Source organism: Zeus faber, assembly GCF_960531495.2.
Source record: "Zeus faber genome assembly, chromosome: 8".
Taxonomy (NCBI): Eukaryota; Metazoa; Chordata; class Actinopteri; order Zeiformes; family Zeidae; genus Zeus; species Zeus faber.
Genome location: NC_137195.1, coordinates 14986618 through 15005817, shown reverse-complemented (window position 1 = coordinate 15005817; position 19200 = coordinate 14986618). Strand labels below are relative to the sequence as shown.

Here is a 19200-nt window from a genome sequence, read left to right as displayed (position 1 = left end):
AAGACAATTGGATTAAACAAAGCGCAGCGTATTAAATATCATAATTATATACACTTCTCCAGTAAATTCTACAAAAAAAAAACCTAATGACATCACTGTCAGAATTTATATGTATTGTTCAGTCATCCACAATAATGGTCTCTGTGGTCTACCAGGTCATTTTCTATTTCCCAGTTTGTCAATGGGTTCTTGCTTCCTCGAAATATACCAAATTGTTTATTTTGACAGACCAAACATTATGTCAGTGTCTATGATCTGATGTTTGTATTGACTCTTTATTTTCCTTACATTATTTTTATTTCATTTTGTTTTATTTTAATGTTTTAACTGGTGCTGTGGGTTTGTGCTTGGCATACAACACAGAGTATTTGTATGCATCTGCATCTAGGACAGAGTTAGTCTGCAAGTGGAGTTCAACTTCTGAACCTGCAATGCAACTCTTCATTTGTTCTCTAATCATCAAGAACTGCTGCAATAACCCTGTCCTGTGGACGACCTGTGGGATGACAAGAGCACAGCCCGCACCCTCCCAGGGGGCATGGAAAGCACCCCGGCGGGGCTGCGGTGCTCCCCGCAGCCCCGCCGGGTCGCAGTCGGCCAGCAGCCATCCTTTACATTCACGTTGAGAGCAGCAGAGATGACTTTTAAATTGATGCATAAAAAGCAGAAATTGGTGCTTCAAGGCCCCCTAGACCGCCACTTGATTTGTGTCCCCCGGGCACGGGGCCGCTGGCAAGGTGCCCCTTATTTCTCCACATTGAAGGTGCCAACCCTACGCGCAGTGGCTCAGGCCTCACCGGGGCGGAACGAATGAACTTCTGCGGTCACAATTTAATGAGGGGCCGACTACCCTGGACCCCGCGCATTGCTGCCTGCAGCTATATTTATTATTATTATTATAACGTCAATAGCACCAATGTGGGGAAAAAAAAGTAATTGCCACCTTAAACGTAATAACTGTCACACCACCTTTAGCAGCAATAACTGCAGCCAAACGCCTCCCATAATTTGATATCAGTCTTTCACATTCAGGTGGAGGGATTTTAGCAGAATCGTTTTCATTCAGACACATTGGCAGCTTTTCAAGCATGGACTGCTTGTTTCAGGTAATCAGGGAGAGTCAAATACTCTTTTCGTGGCACCGTGTATTTGCCATGCATTATTTAGTCAATTCATTAGTCAGTGCAACATCACATTTGTCATTCTTGTTATCAATCCGGTGCCCGTCCGGGGACCATTCCTCACGGTAAAAATCATGCTCAGTCAGTGTGAGTGCTGTGGCCGTAGACTTGTGTCCTACCTGCCACGCCGACGTTCAAGGTCTCGCGGTACGTCACCCCATCGTAGGAGAACTTACACACCCAGGACCCTGCGTCCGAGCGGGTCATCGGGTCGAGCCGGACCGTCCCCGCCTCCCCCGCCACCTCCGCCTTCTCTCCGCCTGGCCTCTCCCACTCCACCGCAGGCGGGGGGTCCAGCCCCCTCACCTGGCACTGGAGCGTGGCCTGGCTTCCCGGTCTGAGATCACTGGAGGGGCTCACGGAGGCTGGAGGAGCGAGGACAGATGGTCAAGAGACGGTAAAATGATTTCGCTTCTACGCAGAGAAATCCAACGCTGGGAAAAGTTCGAGGGTAACATTTAGGAAGTATTCGATCGTAGAAATTGAAATGACAATGTTTTGTTCATTTATGAAGAAAAGGAGTCTAGTTCTACGTTGATGAAATGGCAACCCTGAGAAAGCAAAATGACCTATATGTATAGGGAGTACCTTTGAAAAGTAATGATTTATACTTAAATCCATTGTATAGATAAGGCGATCTGTAACAAAACCCCTTAAAGGTTATACAGATACTTAAAGGAATTCATGTTTTTTGTGAAGTATTCTCATTTTTTGAGAGTGTTACTTGACATAGATGTTACATTCATCCCAGACCAGTGTGGATTGGCTGTTCACACACGGCTCCGTTTATTTAAATTTAATTTGGCATCTCACTTTCGGGGGCAAGTTCAGTGTGAACCCAACCCAGCCCAACCCACGTTGTCCTCAAATCCTTGGATCATTGTCCATATTCCAAACGGAAACGGTTTCCTTTTACCTGAGACCATATAGAGCCTGTGCTGATGGGCCGTGTGCTCCACGATACAGGTGAACAGCCCAAAATCTGCTTCCTGCACCTCGGTGATCTTCAAAGCATCGCCCATCACCTTTGACCTCTGTATTATGTCGACCACGCCTAATATGAAAGAAAACAAAATAAAAATACAACAACAATAGACCAAAAGCAGTCAATTCAGCAATCACATTTGTGTCATCCAAGTGTGTTTTCATTCGTTTTTTTGCGTCCTTTCTACCTTTGCGCTCGGTGCCTCTCCTCCCGTTGACGGTGAACATCATTTTGTCCTGGTGTTTCCACTCCACGTCCTTGTTCTTGGTCTTGACGCCGCACCCGATCTGGACGGTCTGGCCCGGTTTTCCCGGGACCAGATCCCCGGCGGCGCAGAGCGCATGCAGCACTGCGGGGCGTCACAGGCACGCCGGAGCACAGGTTTATTCGGGTACACACACGTTAAAAAAAAAAAAAAAAAAAAAAAACGTCTCCGAATCCGTTTAAGGGGGGAAAAAAACAGATTTCAATCAATCAAAAGGAAATCGATATGGATTCGCTGGTATATTAGGTTGGAAATGTGAGCTTTTAATTGAAGGGAGGTTTCCTTAAGGGTTTAAATGTAGATGACGTCACGTTTCCAAACTGTAAACGTGATCGATATCTTGATGTGTAAATGCACCTTGTTTTTATAACTCTTATATAATGCAGCCGTTTACCGTCGGGTCTCCATCACGCAGGCAATCTCATGCACTCACCAAAGGAAATCCCCAGGAGTGTCTTCATATCTGATTTTCTTATTTTATTTTTTTTTATTAGAACTTGATGGAAGTCTGAGAAAAAGCAAAAGAAACAGCCTATATTTATACAGGGTTTTTTTTTTGTGTGCTGCGGTTAAACAGTAGTGAAAAACGACAGAGCTTCTGTTTGGAACTAAAAGCTTTTGTCGCAGCAAAACGCATGTGATTCCAAACCACAGTGCGGCTGCTACTTCCTTAGCATCTTCCTTTCTTTATAAACACAAACATCTTCGGTAAGATAAAAATACATGTAATTAAATAACCTTTTTGTTTTTTTTATTCAACTGCTCAGTAACGCATATAAATGGTTTATCCGGCTGTGTATTCCTTATGGGCCTCTCAAATTTTAAATGAGAATATATTGGGCAAAAAGACTCGATAAGGTTTTAAGGCCTGGTGAGTAAATGGAAAAGTATTGATCATATCATGATGTAATATATAATAGTTCATTTACATTTCCTTATGCAGTTTTTCTATTGCAAGAGCCAACCTAAATAATAAGTCAGAGGTCAAAGCACAGAAATTGGGACATAACTGAAATGGAAGAACACATCTCAAATGATCCAGAAGCAGAAAATATAGCTGTTCCAAGTTCATAATTAAAATAAATACAACTCTTAAATGTAGGTCTGTGATAAATGGAAAGTAAGGAATGCAGACTTAACATTCATTTGATAAAGATTTGTTCAAATTATTGCGTCTACACTTAACGAGTTTAATATATTCAATATTTATTCAATATATTCATCATAAAATGCACTGAATAGAATCAGAACCAAGTGGTTTATCGTTAAATAAAAAACACTTTATAAACAAGTCTTTCCAACTTACCTGTAATTGTAGACGTGTGTACTATTTTTAAAGATACAATAAGCGCAATAAAATATTTTATGATCCTTTTCTAAACTCCGCTCTTTGAGGAGAGAGGTTTAAGGATGCAAAGAGTGTAGAAGGCGGAAGAGATGTAAGGAAGCCCTGCAGCTTGGGAGGCTGTAGGGCCGTGCACACCCAGACTGTGGGTTTGCTCATGATGCTTTCGTGCAAACTAACCCCAGCATTCCATTTACTCTCCATTTTACACGAAAGGCGCGATAGGAGATCATCCGCAACACATTTATAATAGAAGTTCAAATAAAGCCGAGGCTTAAAAAGGCAGAAAGCTGGAGCTATTACTTGCAGGCTGAATGAAACTAAAGACAGAGGGGCAGAGAGACAGTCTTTATTTGCTAGAACAGAAGTAACAAAGGGTTTATTTTTGTAAAATAAAAACAAAAGCAAAGCAAAAAAAAAAAAAAAAAAACCCAACAACTCAAAACAAACAAAAGAAAATCACCCAGATATCACCCTCACCACGCTTTAAAAGAACGTCCAATTTGGTTTGGTATTTAACATTTTATTTATTTTCCTTTCATCAAATATGTCTTTTTTTTTTTTTTTTAACTTCCTTATTTAAGTAGGTAGAGGAGGAAGAACAGAGTTTGATGAAAGTGGTGCCTGGCTCGAAGTGATGACATCAAAGCCGCCACCGTCCAGGAGGAGGAGGAGCCTCGGAAACAACGGGATTTGCTGGGGGCAGCGTCCGCAGGCGCCCAATGCCCTTTTTCACCAACGTGGAGTTACAGTGGAACACGGGACCGAACTAAGGAGTGAACCGACAAAAGTGCTGCGATGTGTGTATTTAAGTGAAAAGCAAGCCGTCCCTCCCCAACACCTAAACTGTAGATCCACACTAACTGGATTCGGGTGCATACACGAGCTGTCTGAACGGTGTATATACAACCATCTCTTGTCCGTTTAGGAGCATGTCAGGGAATTTATTATTTATTTTTTTCAGTTTGGTGGGGGTGCGATTATGCCTGTTTTTTTTTTTTTGTTGTTTTTTGTTTTTTTTCCTTCTGTGTGTGTTTTTTTTTTTTTTTTTTTTTTAATATTTAATGTCCCCAACTCATTCAGTCACTCTCCGATAGAAGTAGAGGTATCCCAGGTCTTTGGGAGGCTTCTCTGAGGCACACACTTTCTGGTCATTGAAGATGACCCACCTGGAGAGGAACGGGACAGAAGTGCGTCAGAGCCCTTGGACGAGAGGGGAGGACAAACATCTTTCTGACGTTAAACATTTCAAGAGAGTGAAACTGATTTTTTAAATATAGTTGACAGAAGGTCGATTTCTACAAATAGCGGTAGTACATAGAGGAGAGCGGGTTACTTCCTTTTTGGGCAGGCAGAGGTATTTTTAGAGACCATTTTAGAAAAGTGAACCAGCTATCACAATGGATTTCCCTCAAAAATGGCAACAATTGTCGTCTGCATTTTAAGGCTAAAAATCAGTTGGAGTACAGCACCACCTGCTGTCAGTAGTTTCGGAATTTATATCTCCGCGGTGTAGATTGAATCAAGAGGGTGTGAAACTAAGTCGTAAAAATATTCAAAAGTTAATTTTTATGATTGTCCGCATAATCAAGGACGAAAGGAAAACACAAGCTTTAAATTGGGGAATTTAAAAGATTTTCGATTCTACAAAAACTTGAGGTGTGAATGTACTTACTGTTGGTCCTTCTTGATGTGGCAAACGTAGTGGCCACACATCGTGCTCGTCCCCATGTGGCTAATGAATGCAAACAGCTCATACTCTGGATGAAAGAGTTAGTGGAGATTCCCATATATATTAGATTTATTATAAACTAGTATTGTACCCAAAACGCTATACAGCCGGGTATTCAACTATTCTATTACCACTTCACACTCTCTGTGATAAGGGCTCAGTGCTGCAGATTATCCTTGAGAACCGTCTTGGACTCTCATTACTTTTACTCTTCAAAAAAAAAAAAAAAAAAAAAGAATAAATGGAAGGAAATAATCCGGAGGAAAATTGTCCTCCCCACTCACTGCCTGGTCCGTCTCTGACACGGGGCCCGGGAGGCGGCTCCCTGCTCCCCTCGCTCTCCGCGGCCGAGCGGCCTCCTTCCGACACATCCATGGACTCCAAGTCGTCCAGGTGGGAAAAGATCCAGTCCACTGCCCGCTCCAGGACGTTACTCTGTCACAAACACAACGGGCTTACTGGGAGGACATTTTTTTTTTCCCCCAAGGTCAAGTATTTGTATTAAATAGAAAGCTAAGCCGTCATAAAATATTAAACGGCACATTAAACGACGGGTACTTTGGACGCACGCTGCCCGAGTTTGACTTCCAAACTGCTGCTAATCCGCTCTGATGGATTCGGGCAACCGATGATGTCTCCTTGAACAAACTCTCAAAGGACGAAAAGCCGAGCGGAGTCGGCCATGACTGTGCAGTCAGGGTAAAATTAACGGGCGTGGTCACAGCCTTCTTTGAGGCGCAGTTGAATTTTCAGATTAGCTCTTTAAGCAGGTTTATATCGGCTATTTGACATCCATGGAATTAGTCTAACTTCACCACCCAATGGGACGCACTTAGCACAATGGGTTTCCTCACCGTGGCTCTGAGTGCTTTGGTCGCCTGGTCCCGGCTGAAGCCCATGGAGACGATGGTCGCCAGGTGTTCTTCAGATAAACTCTCCGTCGGCGTCGAGCCGGGCGCAGAGCTGCATCCGGGCAAAACCAGCGGGGCGGAAAAGTCTGCGGCCGGTCACAAAAAGAATGGAAAGTGTGCGGGTGAGAGTGGAACGGCCGGCAGATGATCAGTTCACCAGTAAACCCCCGAAGCTCCACCCACCGGGGTCATCCATGTGGCCCATCACCCAGTTCATGGCAGCATCGATGCCAGTGTTCCCAGTGTAGTAGACAGCCTTCCTGCATGCTTCCAACGGGAATCCCATCTCACATAACTGGGAGACAGTGGAGTCGTCCAGCACCGGGGCTGAGAAGGAGTCAAGGAGAGGGAAGGATGGAATTACTACAACTATTCTCTCTAGGAATGTAATTTGTGGGACTTTAGGAGACTTTATGTCAGACAGTGACTCCATGGCTTTTTCTATATAGTTTATTTCAATTCAAAGTAAAAATAACGAAAAAATGGTCAATGGGTATTCAAAATTTGTCAAATAAAAATAAATATATTTTAAAGGCCACTTCCAGCCAATTTCAAACAAGTAATCTCAAAACAGCTCTCTCTGGGAGCCGATTTGCACTTAATGTGATAAAATCAATTATTTGAATGGCTGTTATGTGCTTTGCAATGTTAATGTTTTTCTTTTCTACTGAATGCCTTGCTTTCATTATAGTTGTGTAATTTCTTGCTGTTTTACAGGATGATAATTGAGTCCAGTCACATTAAAACTTAACCCCCGCCCCCCCAAAAAAAGCTCTGCTTCAGTGAGAGTACGCAGTTTATATTTAGATAACGTTACATAGGAGATCACATTTCTTTTGATCCATGTCAGACAAGTTTACCCACAAATATACAGGGTGAATCGCAAACCTTCTTATGATTTCGAAGTTCGAAATCGAGCGCTCGTTTCGATCGATTTTCAATTTCAAATCTGAATCGTGACTCCCCTAGTCCCAATATCAGTTATTTATCCAATAAGTATTGTAAAACCAATGTATTGCAGAAGGGAGTGTCATAGAAAATCTTTAAATGGCTCAAAAATGCCAAGTAAATAGTGGAGGTGGCCTTTAAAAAATACCATGTAACTCAAACAAAGTGAGCAATGTCAACACAAAATATAAACTTATAGAAATCGTACGTGACGTGAAAATAAACAAATCCTCATCGGGTGTCAACACAAAGTGGAATGAGACGACGACAGAAAAGGCAGAAAATAAGAAAAAAAAAAAAAAGGTGGACAAAGACAGCGCGTGTCGGGGGAAGGAAGAAAGAGAAGGAAACGACAGGACAGACTGACACAGCAGTGGGGAGTAGAGAGAGTCGTCCTCCTCGTTGCCGTGGAAACCCAGGATACCTTTGACCTCCACGTCGGGGGTCATGAGTGGGGGCGGTGCCACCTCGGGGAGCAGCTCCTCGCCGGGCTGCTGGCCGGTCCCAAGCAGTGCGCTCAGATCAAGTGTGTCAGGTACATCGATGCTCACATCTGGACGGACCACGAAAAACATCTTAAACACTCGTCTTCTACCGCAGTACTTTTTACTCCGGACATATTCCACACATCGTTCGCTCCAGGGGTTTGACCGCAAACACACTGAGCTGGCATCAGAATCTTTTAAATTGATCTTGTATTGAGAGAACATAGAGATTAGAAAATATTCTGACGCCAATCACTTGGGTTGATGCTCAGTGATTGAAAAGTAAGGTTCAGGTAAAAAAAATCTACAGTGGGGCAAAAAAGTATTTAGTCAGCCACCAATAGTGCAAGTTCTCCCACTTAAAAAGATGAGAGAGGCCTGTTATTTTCATCATAGGTATACCTCAACTATGAGAGACAAAATGAGAAAAAAAAAAAAATCCAGAAAGTCACATTGTCTGATTTTTAAAGAATTTATTTGCAAATTATGGTGGAAAATAAGTATTTGGTCAATAACAAAAGTTCCCCTCAATACTTTGTTATATACCCTTTGTCTGCAATGACAGAGATCAAACGTTTTCTGTAAGTCTTCACAAGGTTTTCACACACTGTTGCTGGTATTTTGGCCCATTCCTCCATGTAGATCTCCTCTTTTTTTTTTTTCTATGGGGTTGAGATATGGAGACTGGCTAGGCCACTCCAGGACCTTGAAATGCTTCTTACGAAGCCACTCCTTCGTTGCCCGGGCGGTGTGTTTGGGATCATTGTCATGCTGAAAGACCCAGCCACGTTTCATCTTCAATGCCCTTGCTGATGGAAGGAGGTTTTCACTCAAAATCTCACGATACATGGCCCCATTCATTCTTTCCTTTACACGGATCAGTCGTCCTGGTCCCTTTGCAGAAAAACAGCCCCAAAGTATGATGTTTCCACCCCCATGCTTCACAGTAGGTATGGTGTTCTTTGGATGCAACTCAGCTTTCTCTCTCCTCCAAACACGACAAGTTGAGTTTTTACCAAAAAGTTCTATTTTGGTTTCATCTGACCATATGACATTCTCCCAATCCTCTTCTGGAACATCCAAATGCTCTCTAGCAAACTTCAGACGGGCCTGGACATGTACTGGCTCAAGCAGGGAGACACGTCTGGCACTGCAGGATTTGAGTCCCTGGCGGCGTAGTGTGTTACTGATGGTAGCCTTTGTTACTTTGGTCCCAGCTCTCTGCAGGTCATTCACTAGGTCCCCCCATGTGGTTCTGGGATGTTTGCTCTCCGTTCTTGTGATCATTTTGACCCCACGGGGTGAGATCTTGCGTGGAGCCCCAGATCGAGGGAGATTATCAGTGGTCTTGTATGTCTTCCATTTTCTAATAATTGCTCTCACAGTTGATTTCTTCACAACAAGCTGCTTACCTATTGCAGATTCAGTCTTCCCAGCCTGGTGCAGGTCTACAATTTTGTTTCTGGTGTCCTTTGACAGCTTTTTGGTTTTGGCCATAGTGGAGTTTGGAGTGTGACTGTTTGAGGTTGTGTACAGGTGTCTTTTATACTGATAACGAGTTCAAACAGGTCCATTAATACAGGTAACGAGTGGAGGACAGAGGAGCCTCTTAAAGAAAAAGTTACAGGTCTGTGAAAGCCAGAAATCTTGCTTGTTTGTAGGTGACCAAATACTTTTACCGAGGAATTTAGCAATTAATTCATTAAAAATCCTACAATGTGATTTCCTGGATTCTTTCCCCCCATTCTGTCTCTCATAGTCGAAGTGTACCTATGATGAAAATAACAGGCCTCTCTCATCTTTTTAATTGGGAGAACTTGCACAATTGGTGGCTGACTAAATACTTTTTTTGCCCCACTGTATATAGTGTTTTCCTTAAGTGAAAGTAATTGTATGTTAAAAAAACAAAAAAAACAAGCATATATGCATTTTATCAGGATGTCAAAACTTGTATCGACTTTTTGCTCACCGAGTTTTTTGGGGACCCAATCGAGACCAAAAGTGAACTTCTTGATCTGGATTACGAGGTGGTCGGGGAAAGAGGCAAAGCGGGTCGTTCTGCAACACGAGGGGAACAGAGGTTTTACGTCAAGTTAGAACTCACTCATTAAAAGCTCTACTGTTTTAAGCCTCCGCGTGCGTCCTCGTACTTGGTAGCCGTGGTCTTGCCCTGTACAGCGGAGCTCCAGAAGTCTGTCAGGATCTCCGGTTCGCTGAGGGCCGCCAGGCAGGAGGTGAAGGGGATTTGGGCTCGCACGGTCGGTACGGGCTCGGATGTGGACTCTGCCTCCTCGCGACGACGTTCTGCCTCCTGCAGCTCCTCTGTTTCAGGAAGACGAGGGATTGGGAGTTTAAAAATTAAAACGGGTAATTGAGGGATTTGGAATAAAATATGTTTGAAAGTTTAAAAACCCAGCATGTTTTGAGAAAAACAACGACCAAGAATGTTTTATGTAAAAATGTCAAAGACGTCTAACACATAGAGCAACTTTACACATCCTATTATTGGAATTGAAAACAATGTGCTGAAGCGTTTCTATATAGCTTTCAAAGAAGTTGCTGTGTGTATGTTTTAAAGAGGACCTATTATGAAAAACAATTTTTCAGTGCTTGTCCACATACATTTGGGTCGCTGATGGGCCTACGAATATACAAAATCTGAAATAAGACTGAGACAACTGCTGCGTATTTCAGAAAACATGTCATAAAACATGCCGTTCAGCTTTGCAGCCCTCATGCAAGTCATTCAGGGCTTCAGTAGAATGACAACTGCGCTCCCTCAGAGTAACTCCACCCACGGCTGGAGCACCACCGGACCTGGTAGCATCGAAGCTCAGAGCTAAGCATAGGAACTGCTCTTTTGGATGCAGAAACCAGCACAAATTTTTTAAAAGAAAGAGGAATTAATATCAACTGTCGGTGAAGAAACTGCAGACAATGGGAAAGTAAGTATTTCAAAAATGATTCTGCTGTTTCTTTTGAAAAAAATAAAAAAATAAATTTAGAAAAAAGCATGCAGTAGATAGACTGTAGCGCGTGATCAGCTGTGTGTTCTCCAGACGAAACCCATAAAAATAGTGTTACAATGTTAAATGTATTTTATTTTTGTTTTCCGAAGTTATATGAAACGAAAAATCCCCGGTGTGGTGTCAGCAAGAAAAGTCGGAATGAACTTTTAAATAAGGCCAAGTAGATCTAATAAAAGTGAAGATTCAGCAACTGGATTGTTTATTTCTCACCTCAAATTTGTTCAGAAACAGATTTTGGTGACCTGATATCAGTGAAAGTTTTCAAACTAAATACAGAAAGTAAAACAGAAAGAAACAGAAAGTAAAGCTCAAACCCTATTGGCTCACAGAACTAGGGGCGTGGCAGCTCATTAAAATTTAAAGCTAAATACAATAACAGCCAGTTTTGGAACAGAATGATTTAGAGGCAAGTTAGAATGGCTCGAATGCATAATCTCAAGTGTATTTTCTGGAAGAAACTTCAAAAACATTTTGGGGACCTCAGAAACCTATATTAACTTGTTGAAAATGAGCATAATAGCTCCCCTTTAAACATTGGCAAAAAAGCAGAGATCAACAGCTGGGTGGAGTAAAAAGTTTGGCAGGACTGTTGGGCAAAAGGGATTAGATATAAATATTTTAGTGAGCTTTGGAAACTCCTGCATATTGCAGTCTTTAAAGAATCAAAACTTTCCTAACTCTGCGAATGGAATGAAAAGCACCAATTAGAATCGAATCGATATGATAAATCCCCTTTTATCTGCACTGACAGTGAAGCCAGGAATGCAGTCTGTGGTCAAAGCTTTGTTCCCCATCTGCCCCACCTGTGTTGGTGGCCTGGTCCATGGGCACCGGTAGCTGCAGGATATAATCCACTCTCTGCGTGTATTTGGCTTTCTGTGACTGCTGACACACGATCCTCTCCTCCACCAGGAACCTGAAGGCTTCGGACGGGTTGGCTCCGGAGCGGCAGTTCCTCTGTAATTGAGTTGGTAGAATGAGGATGGAGAGGCTGTACACTGTAGAGTGGGGGGGGGGGGGGAGACAACAAATTTTACCTCCACCATGTTAATGAAGTGCAATAAAAACTCCTGAGCATCCTGCTGACGATTGGTGGAGAACTCCGGGTGTCCCCGCCCAACGAGTGCTTTAAACATGCGCGGTGCGATGCCAACTTGGTCCTCCTGGAAACGGAGGACAAACAACAGCTGAGGACTGACATTATAGGGGCCACATTCTGGACTCTGTACACGACTCTAGTAGGCTCGATTTGAACGAGGTTCAAAGCCGCCGCCACCCCCGCTCACCCTGGGTTCAGCTGTGCTGTTCTCATCTCCAGGATCAGGCGCTGGTTTCGAATACTCTCCCGACAACAGACCGTACCCCAGCTTTGCTCTGTGGCACAGTAGAGACAAAAGGCGACAGACAGAGTCGACTGTAAACAGCCGGCAGAACATTTCTTGCACCAGGATCCATTTATGGATGTAAAGTGCCGGCAGGGAGTGCTTACACTTGGGTTTTGAAATCCTGGGTGGGGTCGCTCGGGGCTTCGTCATAGATCCTGTCGATGTTGGACACGTACCTGGCGGGTGTGGACAAAAAGCTTTAAAACAAGGACTTTGAGGCCTTTATACACCTCAACGCCACGATCTGCTGGAGAGCAGCACTTTCACCGCAGTACACAACAAAACCGTCATCCGTTACAAGAGGTGAGATGATAGAGATGATAAAAGATTTTTTTAAAAACGACGGTTGAAGCGGGGAGTACTGACTTGGTCTGGAAGTCGGGCACGGTGAAGAGCACTTGCATGACGGAGTTGAGGTAGCAGCTGTTGCCCAGGTTCTTCATGCCGGTCAGGCCGGGGCCCGACAGCGGCCGCAATGTGGTTCCCGACTCCTGGATCACCTCCCACTCGCCCACGCGCTGATTCACAGCGATCTCAAGTTCCGTCATTGTGCGCTCCGTCTTAAGGGAAGAGGTTTAAGCAAATTAGCAAAAAAATAAAAAGGCTGGTGTGAAAATCAATGGCAGCAAGGAATTTTAAAAGAAACAAGTGTTGGGGGGGCGGTGGGGGGATGAGTTCTGAAGCAGGTTGGCAGACATATTAATGTGAATACGGCGTAAATAAGAGTGTAAAAGTAAGCCCGGACCCACACACAACCATAAATAAAAAGAGTAATCTCCAAGAAGTCAATAGGGAGAGGCAGAGAAAATTCCACAGAGACGTGTTCGATAAAATTTGATTCACGACGAATGGCTTTCCACCACCGCCGCTGAAGTTCGGACCCCCCTTGTAATAAAACACAATCAATGGAAGCTCCGAAGAAGAGCCGCCCGTAAAAGCCTGGAGGGCGGCCAGCAGGGAACAATCCAATACCTCTTAGCAATTATCACACACACACACACACACACACACACACACACACACACACACACACACACACACACACACACACACACACACACACACACACACACACACACACACACACACACACACACACACACACACACACACAGTGAGGCGGCCCCATTCCACAGCTCAACATGATGGGGGACTTTACCTTCTCCATGGTCATCATGTCGATGCCAAAGTGGGACAGATGTTCTGGGAGCTTGGGATCTAGGACCATGTCATCTTCATCGTAGGAGTACACATCTGGACAGGTGACACGGAGGGAAGCCATCAGTATTATGGGCTGTCAGCCGCTTCGTCATTGGGAGCAGCTGGGTTTAGACAACAGAAATAATACTACGCCACCCTGCTGCAGCCATGGATTACATACACTCACCGCATGGCCGGCTAAGTGTCCCAGCTAAAGTGGTCATCCATGACATTATTTTGTGTTGTTTTTATTTTTTAGCACTTTTTAAGAAAGTCAATGAAATTAAATGGAGCACATGATGTGCACAATTTGTAACTATGTTTGAGCAATACGCCATCTCCATTGTTTAACAACAAGAATGCAAAAGCGAAAGGCAGCCACTGTGAACATGATGATCCGGCGTAGGTTGACGTGGTCAGTAAACCGTCGATGTGGATGCATCGCAAAAAACATGAATAGATTCGAGAGGAGAAAATTGCAAGAAAGGAATCTGACAGTTGAGCGAAAAAAAAAAAAACAAGGGTAAACAAAAATATCCCAAAAAATAAAACACTGCATTATCAAGTGGAATTATCAGACTTGCGGCGTAAATCCCCTCAACACAGCCTGTGACCCGTTTGGTGGCACACGTTTGGCTCACCTGCGCCATCGGGGGTGATGGTTCCCAGTTTGACCGCCAGCGGGAAGCCCATCTGCTGGAAGTGGAGGAGGGCGTGGTTGTTCCCCCCGGAGCCATCAAAGTATCTACGCCCGCAGAGAACTTTGCCGTCCGTCAGGTTCATCCACAGGTTCTCCTGCAGGTCACAGACCTCACATCGCCAGCCGCTGAGGTGGGGAAACAAAAAAAAAATCTAATCAAAAACAGAGCGAGCATTGTTCAAACGTTACATCTCGTCACCATTCACACTCCGTAAAGTTCCCAATCTCGAACAGAAAGCCTCAGATCTGGGAAGAATGGACGGAAACAAACAAATAAATACATTATATCCTTTTTTTAAATTTAATTTTATTATTTTTTTTTAAATCAATGAAAACCTTTCTAGCTTGGATTAAAGATTGTTACAGGAAACATGACCGCTTGGAAAAAAAACTCAGAAAATAACGAACACATTTTAAACTACATGAAAGCAGATATCATTTTATTGTTCTTTAAACTCTAAACCTGTCATGATGTATCGCGCTTACAAGAGAATAATAAAACGTCTCCCACCTGGGCGGGATCTTGAGTCCGTTGTCGAGCTGTTTGAGATCGGCGGCGTGACGCGACTCCTGTCGCACTTCTCCGTCCCATTGTTGAACTTGCAAGGTGTGAGACACCGAGTCTGCCGACATGAGGCCGGCCATGGACAGAGAAACCTAAAAAAAATAAATAAATACACACAAGGTGGGACAATAAATAATACTGCTGTGATGTGTACGGTTCCAACTCCTGCGTTCCTGAGAACACGAGTTAATGGTTCATACGGCCCGATTTGTTTTGGGGAACAACAAACGCCCCGAATGTTCCAGATTCTAATTTGAAGGCGAATTTCAAAATATGTGAGGAAAGCGGCGACTGACGCTGTGGCGAGCGAAAAACAAAACAAACAAAATGGAAGAAAAACACGATCATCACAGGACAAGGATCTCATAGATGTTTTGAGTTTTTCCAAAAAGGTTCTTTCGCCTTCAAACTCCTTCAGCGTCTTAATCACATTTCGTCCAGGGTCACTTTGTTCGCTGCTGCGCAGATGTTTTGGAAAAGTGAGGCATCTGATTCCTTTAGACCAGGGGTGCCCAACACATCGATCGTGATCGACCGGTAGATCGCAAAGTTAGTGCGGGTAGATTGCGCGCCATTCAAAAAAAAAATATATATATATTTTTTTTTTTTTACCAATATGACCAACATGTTGAATGAGCTTAATTTAGAGCTGCAAGGAAAAGACAAAACCGTGGACAACATGATCAGTTCAGTTAATGCTTTCACACGAAAAATGCAACTTCTGTCCTCAAAGCTGCCATGATTTGGGGAACTTTCAAAACCTGGCATCAGAGCTGGAGACCCAAGGGAAGCCAGGGAAGGGAGGGGTGCGAGGAGAGCCCCGACAGGCGGGTCCAACTTGGCAGTGCGCACTCCACAGAGCAGATTGAAAACTGTCTGTCAGACTTTGACTAATGGTTTCAAGACTTTGCTCTACTCGAGCCAATCGCTCATTTATGTGCTTCGCATTTAGGGAAGATGTTGAGGTTGATTCACTCGCATCAAAAATCGCAACATTGTTTCACCTGCACCCGTCTGCAGTGGAGGATGAGGTGTTGACACTACAGGCTGACATTGAGCTCAAGTCCAGGGCTCATGTTTTGGAACTTACTCACAAAGGAAAAGTACCCAAACATGAGGAAATGTGCTACCTCCTTGAAGACATTATTTGGCTCTACTCACTTATGTGAGTCAGCCTTTTCCCACATGAAGATTATAAAGTTCAAATACCGTTCCACCATGACGGATGATTATTTGGAAGCCTGCCTGCGGCTGCTACCAGCAGCTACTGTCCGGACTATGCAACCCTGGCCAACTCCATTCAGTGCAAGTCATCAGAGTAAAGTACTGACCAGAAATGTATTTAATTGTATTGTGCTGCAAGGGTTGATGCAGTGATGTAGGTATAAAAAGTATACTCAGTATATCAATAAATAAATATATTTTGCATTTCTTTAATGCAGGTAGATCATTTTGACCTGGTCATTTTAAAAGTAGCTCACAAGCCGGAAAAGTGTGAGCACCCCTGCTTTAGACAGAAGCATTTCACCTTCGGCTACAGAGACGTTTGTTTAAACTTTTCTCTCCATTTCCCCAAGTCGTATCTTTGGCTTTTTGTATATATCTGACGTTTATTTTTTATTTTGTTTTATTTTTTGTCTTTATTATCGTTATTATTTTTTAATGCTTATGGTGTTACTGGAGTGCACAAAACCTCACTATAAGAAATTCCTCGTACACGCAAATGCACCCGGCAAAAATAAATAAAAAAATAAAACTGATTCTGAACACTCTCTCATCAGGGGTTCTAAAAAGTGCCGAGCCGACCCGTCATGGAATCCCATCGATCAAACGTAAACAAGCCCGGAAAAAACGCAGAGCATCTCACTCGTTCCCTGACGACTTCCGGCATAGTGGCGAGGTCGTCCAGGGTCACTTCCTGTCTATCGGGCAGGACGACGACCTTGACATCCTCGTCGTACAGGTCCTGCTCCACGTCGAAACCCCCCTCCATCCCTGGGAAGCGGAGAAGGGAGAGAGACATGAGACGGCGTCACGCAGACAGACAGACCGGAGAGTGTGAATGGTGCACAAAAAAATGTCACCTATAGCCAGTCTGGTGGGCTTCTTCTTTGGTGGGTCGCCTGATCCAGAGTTTGTGTCGTCTTCCTTCTGTCCCGAAACGCAAACGCAAACAACGGTCGATGAGGAGCCACGGCCAAACAAACTGCGTTTATATGGAAATAACACTGTTCTATGGGAAGGTAAAGGGAGGAAAACAGCCACAAACGTAGTAGCGGTCAGTGCAGGCGATCGTCACCTGAGCTTTGCGGGTCCGGGTGATGTGCAGGTACGCCCGCTGCCCTGTGCGGGCGTGGTGCCGCTCCACGTACTGACTCCCGAACCCCAGGAAGGTGTTCATGCACACGTACATGCCTCCCTCGCTTTCCTGTGGGTCGACAACAACGTGGGAGTCGGGGGTCAGTATGCTGGTCTGCGCGCTGGAAAAAAGCCCCATTTTCGGGGGCGCCGTGGGCAAACGTCGCCCGTGTCCAATTATAAACTTTGTCCGAGATAAGTAAAATAAAATAAAAACAAGATTAAAAAAATCTGTCACTGAGATCACGGGGACACAGTGACAGCATCCCAACACAGACACACACACCCACAACAACAACTTGTGCAATAATTGCAATATAGTGTAGTACTATTGTAGACCTTAAAGATAGTAATCATTTTGTAATAACATCGTAATAGAACTACTCCAATCCATTAGTATCCACGCCCCATAGTTGTATACATATGTATTCATCCTGTACAGAATATCACGTCTATATCTATACCCATAGTCAATTCTAGCGACCATGTTGCCACTTAGCCGCTGACACAACTTTTTGTATATTTAGATTTTCTGTTGCTTTTTTTTTTTTTTAGATTGTTATGGTTTTTTTATTCCAATTGCCCGCCCTTATCAAGACGACTTCGTTGTGTATGAACTTGTACCTGGACGAATAAACAGATTCCTGATTCACTACCAGTTGAGTTAGCTTGCTAACTAGCATGACAGCTCAAACCAACTTGGGCTAGCAGGCTACGCTAGCTTGGCTAACGGTACAGTGCGCTAGCCTAGCTTAGCTAACCGGTTTACTCTGACTGGAATACTGGGACGTTCAGATTGTTGAGCGGAATAACGCCGCGTGGAGACAAACAAATAGCGGGGGACGGGGACGTGGTTGACGGACTGAGCGGGTGGATGTGCGCGCCGGTTGTACCGGCTGGCTCACCGTGGAGGAAAACGACAAGGCGCACTCGTCTTTGTGGACCCGGTCCCCGGGCCTGGGAACCCGGATCGTGGACAACACCGACATTAAAACCTCGCCGACGTCCGCCATGTCGCGTCAGCTGCGTCTACGTCTCGGTGCGGAAGCGGCTCCTCTGCGTCGGAAGCCCCGGGCTGTGGAGCGCTGGGCTCGGGGTGAGCGGGTGGGTGGATAGAGGGTGGATGGAGGGTGGAGGACTGTGTGCGCCGCCTGGGCTGAGTGGACTGGGGCTGGGACGCTCAGCGCGCTCTGATGGAGCTTCTATCGAATTACGACTCTGACGTGGCGATGACGTCACTGGCACCCCGGAAGAGGCGCGATGGTTTGAATTAAAAAAAAACCGCTGACGTCATTAAAACCACACGCACACACGGTGTGTGTTATTTTACAGATTTTAATGTAAACCGCGTCCTGGTTTACACGCCCCCGGACGGCAGGTGGCGGTATGCACCTAAAATTTGAGGAAGAAGAGGAGGAAGAAGAAGAAGAAGAAGAGGAGGAAGAAGAAGAAGAAGAAGAAGAAGAAGAAGAAGTAGTAGTAACAGAAGAAGTAGTAGTAACAGGAGAAGAAGAAGTAGTAACAACAAGAACAAGAAGTAGTTACAGAAGAAGTAGAAAAAACAAGAACAAGAAGTAGTTACAGAAGAAGAATAATAAGAAGAAGAAGAAGAAGAACAACAACAACAACAACAACAACAAACCGAAGAAGAAGAAGAAGAAGCAGAAAAATAAGTAACAGAAGAAGAGGGGGAAGAAGAACAACAACAAACAGAAGAAGAAGTAACAGGAGAAGAAGAGGAATAAGAAGGAGAATAGGAAGAACAACAAAAACAACAAACAAGAAGAAGTAGAAGAAGACGCAGAAGATGATGAAGTAACAGAAGAAGAGGAAGAAGATGAAGAACCATGAAGGAGAAGCGGGGCAAGTAACAGAAGAAGAAGAAGAAGAAGAAGAACAACAACAACAACAACAAACCGAAGAAGAAGAAAAATAAGTAACAAAAGAAGAGAGGGAAGAAGAACAACAACAAACAGAAGAAGAAGTAACAGGAGAAGAAGAGGAATAAGAAGGAGAATAGGAAGAACAACAAAAACAACAAACAAGAAGAAGTAGAAGAAGACGCAGAAGATGATGAAGTAACAGAAGAAGAACAACAACAACAACAACAA

General features: G+C 44.1%; 2 protein-coding genes across 4 annotated transcripts in view; both read right to left on the bottom strand.

Annotated features, from left to right (window-relative positions):
- Positions 1-3791, bottom strand: part of LOC307233438 (uncharacterized protein) — a 26488-nt gene extending 22697 nt beyond the window's left edge. Inside the window, exons 1-6 of the mRNA XM_080004771.1 lie at positions 3738-3791; positions 2865-2939; positions 2354-2515; positions 2098-2235; positions 1301-1546; positions 526-609 (exon numbers count right to left, since the gene is read on the bottom strand). Coding sequence (XP_079860897.1) covers positions 526-609; positions 1301-1546; positions 2098-2235; positions 2354-2515; positions 2865-2892 — 658 coding nt within the window. The 5' untranslated portion in view covers positions 2893-2939; positions 3738-3791. The remainder of the gene's footprint in view (positions 1-525; positions 610-1300; positions 1547-2097; positions 2236-2353; positions 2516-2864; positions 2940-3737) is intronic.
- A 320-nt stretch (positions 3792-4111) lies between these two features.
- On the bottom strand, positions 4112-18244 carry usp5 (ubiquitin specific peptidase 5 (isopeptidase T)). Of its 3 annotated transcripts, none has more exons than XM_080004902.1 (20): positions 17995-18244; positions 17031-17159; positions 16816-16882; positions 16599-16726; positions 14678-14823; positions 14108-14292; positions 13426-13520; positions 12633-12826; positions 12371-12442; positions 12168-12255; positions 11919-12044; positions 11685-11838; positions 10003-10174; positions 9822-9910; positions 7735-7920; positions 6603-6746; positions 6363-6505; positions 5793-5943; positions 5452-5536; positions 4112-4945 (listed from the first exon to the last, which is right to left on the bottom strand). In XM_080004902.1, the coding sequence occupies exons 1-20, from the start codon at positions 18100-18102 to the stop codon at positions 4852-4854; spliced, it is 2556 nt and encodes an 851-aa protein (XP_079861028.1). In that variant the 5' UTR covers positions 18103-18244; the 3' UTR covers positions 4112-4851. The 3 variants fall into 3 exon arrangements, with proteins under 3 accessions (XP_079861028.1, XP_079861030.1, XP_079861029.1); XM_080004904.1 differs by having other exon boundaries at positions 7792-7920; XM_080004903.1 differs by having other exon boundaries at positions 16816-16879.
- Between the last annotated feature and the right edge of the window lie 956 nt (positions 18245-19200).